Here is a 10134-nt window from a genome sequence, read left to right on the forward strand (position 1 = left end):
CAGCTTCACAAAGCACAGCTCACAATGTCAGACCGAGGAGCCTTCGATACCAATGTAATCACCCTGACCAGGTTCGTCCTGGAGGAAGGACGGAAAGCCAAAGGGACCGGAGAGATGACCACGCTCCTCAACTCCATGTGCACAGCCATTAAAGCCATTTCTTCGGCAGTCAGGAAAGCAGGAATCGCTCACCTGTAAGTGCAAAAAAAAAAAATGGCCTTTATACTGTGGGCAGTTATTATCTGATGAGTTTTGAGATCTTTTAATGTTTATACCCCAATAGTGCCCGAAGGTTTTACAGCTTTCTATAACTGTATAATAATATTATAATATATAATAGTCATTGATAATTAAAATTTTTCTTTAAATAGATGTTTAGATGTTTAAATAGATGTTTAGACTCTATAGAAGGAGATTTCAGTATCAATCACTGGGTTTTCTATCGAAGAATGTGTGTGTGTGTGTGTGTGTGTGTGTGTGTGTGTGTGTATATATATATATATATATATATATATATATATATATATATATATATATATATATAAATATATTAGGGCTTTTATTCAACTAAAATATGAAATCGTGATTAATCGAACTTTTTCCGCATTTTTTCATATTTTTTACATTATATTTTTAAGTTTTAAATCCTCTAATCTAATAAATTTTTGATGCTTTATGCATATGTATGTTTATTATTAGTGAAACCAAACTCAACATGGAGCATGAAGACAAAATATTCTTGTAAATGTTTTTAAGTAATGATAATGTTTTAAGTATTGGTAATCATCAGGACACCAAACGGAACTTTTGCTATGTTTCCACACGGACGGTTTTAATTGTCGGATTTAATTGCCGGATTTCGATGCTCGATTTTAGACTTGGCGCATCAGTAAAACAAATGTTTAGTGATTAAAATTTGATGTGTTGCACCGGAGGTTTTAATTTCCTGGTAGATTTTATTTCTTTATATTTTGTATAAAAATGTTCACACAGAAATGCACGCTGCATGAATGGTATGTTAATAAAATTAGTTTCGTTAAAATGAATTTGCATTAATTTTGACAGCCCAAAAAAAAAAAAAAGATATATATATATATATATACAAACAAATCAGTTCCAAAGACTCATTCATTTATAAAGATGAAAGAGGATATGATTATGATTATGATTACATTTCATAACTATGTGATGTCTGTATAGGAACCTGATGGTCACTTGATTAAGGACCTCATTCTCTTTGTACCTTTATATTTGCACCACATTTGCACTGAGCCGGTCTCTACTCATTCCCACTGTATGGCAAAAGTATTGGGACACCTGACTTACCTGGCCATATGTTGTTCTTTCCCAAACTGTAATCACAGTTAAAGGCACACAATTATACAATTTGGTTGCAGTAGCATGAAATTTTCCATTCATTTGAACTAGAAGACCCTGTTCTAGTATATGACACTACCCCTGTGCACAAAGCCAGCTCCATGAAGATATGCTTTGTGTGGGTTGGAGTGGAAGATCTGCTGCTATAGAGCTCTGACCTCAACCCTATTGAACACCTTTGGGATAAATGTGAACCATGACTGGCCACCTCACCTTCTCACCTACATCAGTCCCTGACTTTACTAACACCCTTGTGTCTGAATGAGCACAAATCTTAACAATCACACGCCTAAATCTAGTGGAACATCTTCCCCGAAGTGTGTAAGGGAATTCTAAGTATAAACTGGGACTAAATATGGTATGCGATTCTCAAAAAGCAAATACTATACTTACGACCAGTATAGTGTGTGAGATTGCATTTCATTGGCTCTTCAATTGTAATCTTCACAATGCCAATAAGGGTAAATCTAATCTAATCATTAGTTAAACTAGAAGCTATCCAGGTTAATCAAACAAACAAACAAATTATCCCACAAGAATAATAGAATGTTGATTAGCTTCCTCATAAAACCGAACAAACAAACTTACACAAAAATATATCCATTATAATACCACATAAACCAAACTACATAAACAAATCCATTGTACAATAAGTTTTTATGATTATCTGTATGTCTTGTAGCAATAAATGGCAAGAATTGGTTTTTATGTTTATAATTGGATTTGTGGTGGAGTAATTATGTGTCAGTGTTGAATAAGTTTTCTGATCGCGCTTATCTTTACAACACGCTCTTAATGATTAACACGTTCTAGTTCTACCTTTTAACCTGTGCCATGCACATGCTGTCCTGCAGAGTAATTTATTTTTCTGTGGTATGAAAGAAAACAAACAGGCCTACATATACACTATAGGACCCAAACTGTTGGAAAATTGGAGGCACACGTTTGTGTAAGACATCTTGGAATGCTTTAGCATGAAATTTTCCCTCTAGTTAAACTAGAAGACCAAAACCAAATGTTCCAACATGACAATACCACTATACACAAAGTCAGCTCCATGAAGATATACTTTATGAGTTGGAGTGAAAGATCTTCTGCTAAAGAGCTCTAACCTCAACACCGACTGCACCTTAGGCCTCCTTATCTTCTCACCTACATCATGACTTTACCCTTGTGGCTGATTGAGCACAAATCTCAACAAGTGCATTTTAAAATCTAGTGAAACATCTTCTCAGAAGAGTGGAGGTTATTATAACAGGACTAAATGTGAATTTTAAAATTTTTTATATGAATCAAATGTTCAGGTGTCTGGAAACCTTTATCCAAATAGTGTACCTATTTAAGAAAATGAAACCATTTAATGTTTATAAAAATTATTTGTAGGGAAAAACTGCTATAATCAGTGAGTCATAAAGCAGAGTCACTGTTCCCACAGTAAATTGTATTTATTTCCTGATTTAATTATTATTACAGACCCTGATTACTCATTCATCAGCTCTTCTTTGTTACAGGACTTAATGCTGACCTCAACACTCCATTATCCACACATGTGTCTAATCCTGATAGCTGAGACAGTGCTTAGTTTCTTGTGCAATAGGTCAAAGTCTGATTTGAAAGAAAACTGCAGCATTGGAACAAGAGATTCATCTTCTCTCGCACTTTATCGCTCAGGTATGGGATTGCAGGAAGCACTAATGTAACAGGAGACCAGGTAAAGAAGCTGGATGTGTTGTCCAACGATCTGGTTATGAACATGATCAAGGCCTCATTCACGTCATGCGTGCTGGTCAGCGAGGAGGACGAAAAAGCAATCATCATTGAGCCTGAACAAAGAGTGAGTATGAATGAGTTTTATGAAAGTGTTTTTTATGTATTAGTTTTATATCCTCTCTAAAAATATTTTGGATTTCCATCTCTCGCAGGGCAAATATGTGGTTTGCTTTGATCCACTGGACGGATCCTCCAACATCGACTGTCTGGCTTCCATTGGAACTATTTTTGCCATTTACAGAAAGGTATTTTCCAACGCAATCTGCTCTACTTGTACACTTGTGAAAATCACTGAAAGCTAATTGGCTGTTTAGATTGCATGTCCACGTATACACACTTCCCTACACTTTATATATATATTTTTTATTTAAACCAAATTTATCAATACCAGTGGACTATTGAAATATATTCCCAATTTTTATGCAAAACCATTGCCGAATGATGATAATGATAATGCAGAATCCGAATCCACGACCCTACAGTCCAAATCTATACACAGAATATGCTGTATTACATTTACATTTACATTTGTGGCTTTAGCAGACGCCCTTATCCAGCGCGACGTACAGAAGGGGTATTAAATATTAAACCCCAGGGCAAATTCAAATCATAGTCAAAGCCACAGATACATATCACTTTGTCAAGACATTGTGCATGTTCTTACCAGAAAGTTTCAAATTTTATTTGTACAGATGTCAGTGAGGCTAATGTCAAAATACAGCAAATATTAAACAATAAACAATGTTATACAGTAAAGAGACGCGGAAACAGGAAAACAAAGATAAATTGTACTAAAGAGGCATAAGAAAGTTATAATTTTTTACACGTGTGTGGAAAAAGTGTGTATGTATGTATGTATGTATGTATGTATATATACAGTGTTGTGCTCATTACTAAAAAATAGTAACTAGTTACAGTTACTCGTTACTTCATTCAAAAAGTAACTTAGTTACTTTGTTGATTACTTCCACCAAAAAGTAATGCGTTACTGTTAAAAGTAACTTTTTAGTTACTTTTTTAAAGAACCTTCTTTAATGTTCCCATTAATGCCCTTTTATGCGTTATGGTCTACAAACACAAAACTGACTTCAACACAAAGTAATTTTTAAACACTATTTTATTAAAGTCAGACCTGCACAAACTGAATATATCACAAGGATTTCTGAAATAAATAACAAAACAAGTTGAATAATATATTCAGAATCAAAAACTAAAGTGGCTTCTGCTGTTGTGTTGAGCTCTTAAAAATTTTCCTTTCACAGCTTAAGTATAAAAACTATCAACAATGTAGAACAGAACACCGGGTTAGCTTCTAGCTTCTAGCTCCTCAGGCATGGAGGTCCTGGAGGAGCTTCAACAGATTGGAGTTGCTGTTTATCGCAGTAGATACGAGCTTCGAACCAGAAAGACACAGCTTACATTTGCCTTAAAAGTTTTTGTCTTTATGCTCAACTAAAGTGAAATAATGAGCATATTTCCACTTTGAGAAACTCGTCTTGCTCTCGCCTCGACTCGCCATTACTGCCGCACAGACCTGAATAAACGGAGACACGCCCACAGTGAGTCTTCTTCGTGTTTACAGTGGTTCATCCACCAATCCTACAATGCGACGCTGCTGTAAGCAGGTTATACTGTAGTCTACACTTCAGCCCAAATTCATTCATTTAAAAAAGTAACGGGTAACGCACCATACGGTGACGATTTATTTTTAAAAATAATGCGTTACAGTATTAGTTACTGTAAAAAGTAACGCGTTACCGCCCAACACTGTATATATATATATATATATATATATATATATATATATATATATATATATATATATATATATATATACAGTGCAACCTCAATACTCGCGGGGGTTCTACGGGAGTTCTACGACCCCTCACGAGTAACAAAAAATTGCGAGGGTTTGACTTTTGATGATTCCTTTTTCAAGGGGATTTGTACGTGTACTGTACTGTAAACTCAACAAAAATTGTGAATTACTTGCCATAAATGTTTTATTTACTACTTTAAATTAATAATACAATAATAAATAGTTTTTCAAAAATGTTTATGTAATTTATTAGTACAAACTCTTCAATTCTCCCAAACTATCAGATTCAGGTTAACACTACAATGACACCAACACCAAGTAGACATACATATATGTACCTGTTCTTTTCCTTATGTTAATAAAACCCGTGCTTCATGACGTTTTCCTCCGATTTATTCACTAAAAAAAACAGTGTAATATAGGGAGTGAGCTGAGTGACCTTCCAGCATGTTCCCTCGTGCTGGAGCACTGGCCTTACAACACATGAACGAATTAGCGTGACAGTCAGACAATTAATGAAAATATAAACATGGATCAAATGAATGCATTCTTTCAAAAATCAACGTAACGTACCAAAGAAAACAGCGTAAAGTAGAGTGACCTTCCAGCATATTTGCTCAAATTAAACACGGTTTTGCACTCTTTACCAATACCTAGCATTTTTCCATGATACTGAATATATGCCAAATGACAAATGAACTACCGTATTTTTCGGACTACAAGCCGCTACTTTTTTCCCCACGTTTTGAACCCCGCGGCTTAAACAACGACTAATTTATGGATTTTTCCTGGGTTTTTCCCGGTTTCACAAATTTCAAGCCAAAAATACTGAGCGACATAACATTAGACCAATGAAATTTCCAAACGGAAACGAAAAATGCATCGGGAAAAAAAACTTTCACCGGTGGTGATTTTTAAACGCACGACGATGCCAAAAGAAAAACTCCCGAGAGAAATAGTTGTGAAAGGAAGGAGGAAGACAGTAAACAATGACTTTCTTGGTAGACTACTGTTTAGATACAAGCCGTGTGACAGACACTGTCTTTCGATAAAGATTGTGTAAAGTTCATTAGTTTCAGTGTAGACAGTTTATAGACAGGTGCAGCTTATTTATGTTCAAAATAAAAATCTTTGTCAAATTCAGTGCTTATATATGGGTGTGCTTAATAGTCCGGAAATTACGGTAATTAGCTTAACAGGTTGACGCACCTAGTATAGAAAAACAGCCAACTAACAAGAAAACCCTGTTTAACCCTTCATAACCAATCGTCTTTCAGTGTGATTTTTTGAACCAGTTTGTGATTAGCTCAGGGGCGTGGCCAAGCTTCAGGCAGAGCAGCATACCACAGATACTTTATAGAATAGTTAAAAGTCAGTAGAATGTTTTAATAATTCTTTTTGTGCATGTTTTAGGACAATGACAGTGAACCAACTGAGAAGGATGCCCTGCTGCCAGGCAGAAAGATCGTTGCCGCGGGTTATGCCCTCTACGGTAGTGCCACCATGCTGGTTCTATCTACAGGTCAAGGGGTCAACTGCTTCATGCTGGATCCTGTAAGTTCAGTTAAAATTCAATTTTAACAATTTGAGACAATAAACATTGTTATTTGCTTTAAAGAGTGAAATAGATTGTGATAGAAATTCTAGTGTCATAAATTAGTCCCTGTAAGTTTATCCCTAATGAGCGAGTCAGTGGCGACGGCGCCAAGGAAAAAACCCCTGAGACTTCAAGAAATTTTGAAAGGATCCAGACTCAACAGGAACCTGTCCTCATTTGGGTGACACTGGATGTCGATTCATTATAGTTCCATCATGGTTCACCAACAAGCAATTGAATAAAAAACCTAAGCAATTAAAAAAAATATCACAATTTTTCTTTAAATATTTTTACATTACTTGAAACAGCAACTCAACCAATTCTTCATTCTGATTGGTCGAACAGTTTTATATTATATACAATTGTATATATCACAGTTGTTTATATTAACATGTCATAATAACATTGTTGCATAGTGTAGTAACAACGTACACAAGAACCTATGGTAAATGATCCACAACTTTTTTTTTGAACTGTTGATGTTTTCTTTTCTTTTTCATCATTTCTTTTTTTTTAGGTCAAGCTGACAATATTTTGTCTTGATTACCCCAATAAAGAGCAATAAAACCTTGCATTTAACTATGAATAAATGAAAATATAATGTAAGCAACTTTCTGTGGTGTAAGTGGAATAAAATACATCAAGATTATTGCAGAATTATGTGTTTTATTCCTTAAACCCGTTTCCTACAGTAAGTGTCATTCTATCATTTGTATCATCTCTCTCTGATTTATTGTCTCATAGGCCATAGGCGAGTTTATTTTGGTGGACCGTGACGTGAAGATTAAGAAAAAAGGGAAAATTTACAGTCTCAATGAAGGATACGCTCAGTACTTTTACCCAGACGTGACGGAATATCTACAGAAGAAGAAATTCCCACAGGTACAGGGTCATCCTTCAGACTTTCAGTTTCAGTAAATGAATACAAACGTCTAGACTTCAGGCACTATATTTCCATATTGGAGTGTTTTTCCTGCTCATGGAGATGTTGGTGAGTCATTTCCGTACTCATGGTCACGTTGTAATGCGTCTTCAGGATGGCAGTGCGCCGTACGGAGGGCGCTACGTGGGCTCCATGGTGGCTGATGTGCACAGGACGCTGGTCTACGGTGGAATCTTCCTGTACCCTGCAAACATAAAGAGTCCAAAGGGCAAGGTGCGAAAATCAGAAAATCTCTACATAATACAGACGATTGTATGAATAAAGAAATAAGAAATGAGCATAATATACAGTAAATTCAATATAATTTATGGAGATTTATAATTTATGGAGATTTATACATACGTTACGTTTTTACCCCATTGAGGTTTTCCACATTTTGTACAATTTGAAGTTGAAATTAAATTAAATGTAAATTAGGATTTTTTTTGTTTGTTTGTTTACAATTTCAGTAACAAAATAGGTCCATGGTGAGAATTTTTTATTATTATTATTATTTTTTGTAGTCTATTACAAAAGAAGGTCCCCTGGTGGTCTAGTGGTTAAGATGCAGCGCTCCCACCGCTGCGACCCGGGTTCGATTCCCGGTCAGGGAACCATCCCCAGCCACTCTTAGTGCCGGTCCCAAGCCCGGATAAATTGGGGAGGGTTGCGTTAGGAAGGGCATCCAGCGTAAAACATGTGCCAATTCAAACGTGCGGAGGATCCGCTGTGGCGACCCCTAACGGGAGAAGCCGAAAAGAAAGTTTTTTAAGTAGTCTATTACAAAAGAAGAAGGAAAAAAAAACACATTTGTTAGCTGCATCAGAATCCACCCCCATATTCAGGATTATAATTAAAACTTTTTTAATTCATTGTTTGATTTTCAACACAAAAGTATTTATTTACTTCTGTGTTCTTTTAAAGCATACTTTTTTTTCTTTGCATATTTATTGGTTTGTCAACGACAAAAAAAACATGTATAATGAAAATAGAGGCATTTTTATAGACAGTTGAGGTATAAAATCTGTGGATCTGAAGGTCGTAGGTTCAAACCCTGGTAGCTCAGGTGATAAGATGACATGCCTGAACTGTTATCAGTAATCCTGGCTCTTTTGTCCAACTGTCTTTTAGCTGAGGCTGCTATATGAGTGCAACCCCATGGCCTTCATCATGGAGCAGGCTGGAGGAATGGCGACCACAGGACCCATGAATGTGCTGGACATCCAGCCTGAGACTATCCACCAGAGAGCTCCAATAGTGCTGGGTTCCCCTGATGATGTCAAGGAGTACATCGCCATTTACAAGAAACACGCCAAGTGAGACACGGGATGATCCGTTATCAGCATGGCCACTGAATAGCAGGGCAGGAAACCAGGATGATGTCTGATAACTTCTACACGTCATTTATACAATATTAAATTCTGCCAATTGTCTGGTAAATGTTTTATACACTATATGGACAAACGTTTGTGGACACCTGGCCATAAGATTCTTTTTTTTAGCATTCCATTTGGAATTTAGTTCCTCTATGCTCTTATAATAAGCTCCACTCTTCTGGGAAGATGTTCCACTAGATTTTGTGGAGATTCATTCAGCCACAAGGGTGTTAGTAAAGTCAGGTAATGATATAGCTGAGGTGAAGTTTCAATTCATCCCAAAGGGGTTCAGTAGGGTTGAGGTCAGAGCTCTATACCAGAAGATCTTTCACTTCAACCCAGAAAAAGCATATCTTCATGGAGTTCACTTTGTGCACTGTCATGCTAGTAAAGGTTTGGGTCTCCTAGTTCAAGTGATAAGAAACTTTCATGCTACTTGGTCTAAAGACATCCAATGCAATTGTGTACCTCGAACTTTGTGGAAACAGTTTTGGGAAAAGTCAGGTGTCCAAATACTTTTGTCCTTATATTGTATTTTCCTAAATAAGCCTGTTTACTTCTGCTTTTACCTGTGTTTCATTACAGTGAAAGTATTAGAATTTTTTTTTATAAAATACAGAAATAAAATCTGAATACATATTCAAAAACTCAAAACTTGGGTGTGTTTATACATAATGTAATATACATAATTTAACACTTCAAAAAGTGTTTGTCCTAAAAGAAAAATCCAGAAAGAGTGAAGACATATTTACAGAAGGAAAAAATATGCATGTTAATGGTCTGTTCTTTTTCTATAAACTATAACATTTACAGATTGTGTTGATTAAAGGCATTTATAAAGGCATTGTACTAAGGATATCAGGAGATTATCATGAGAACATCAAAATAATCAGATTATCAGGAAAATAGAAGCAGAACATTAGATTTTAGGGAGATTTAAGAACATAAGGATAATATTAGAAGAATATCAAGATTCCAATGAGATAACACCAGCAGTCTGGGGAGGCGTCAGAACCCAACTGCAGAGACACACTCGAGATTTGCAATGGCATGACTCTTTAATGAAAACAATAAGTCCAAAAAAACAGCTCAAGAAAAGTGAACCAAAAATATAAAAACACAGGCAGAGTGGGTTTACGAAAAACAAAATAAGACTACTTCAGATAAGTAATGACAAAACGGAAAAAAAAAAAAAAACTCAGGAAGACAGAAGAAGCTAGGAGACTAGGGAAAACAGGAGACTAGAGAGGACAGTGGAAGCCAGGAAACTCAT

The 10134-nt window shown here is 35.8% G+C and overlaps 1 protein-coding gene and 1 long non-coding RNA gene across 2 annotated transcripts in view; both read left to right on the plus strand.

Moving 5' to 3' along the window:
- The window catches only part of LOC310718594, a 202445-nt gene that overhangs the window by 47711 nt on the left and 144600 nt on the right, over nt 1-10134 (plus strand). The gene's annotated exons all lie outside the window — the stretch shown is intronic.
- Nucleotides 25-9509, plus strand: LOC310718550 (fructose-1,6-bisphosphatase 1-like; the record flags this gene model as incomplete). The annotated part of the gene is made up of 7 exons (XM_083527450.1): nt 25-194; nt 3049-3211; nt 3300-3392; nt 6380-6520; nt 7308-7445; nt 7600-7719; nt 8617-9509. The coding sequence occupies 7 exons, from the start codon at nt 25-27 to the stop codon at nt 8803-8805; spliced, it is 1014 nt and encodes a 337-aa protein (XP_083383576.1). The 3' UTR covers nt 8806-9509.

This window comes from Silurus aristotelis (assembly GCF_946808225.1).
Source record: "Silurus aristotelis genome assembly, chromosome: 23".
Taxonomy (NCBI): domain Eukaryota; kingdom Metazoa; phylum Chordata; class Actinopteri; order Siluriformes; family Siluridae; genus Silurus; species Silurus aristotelis.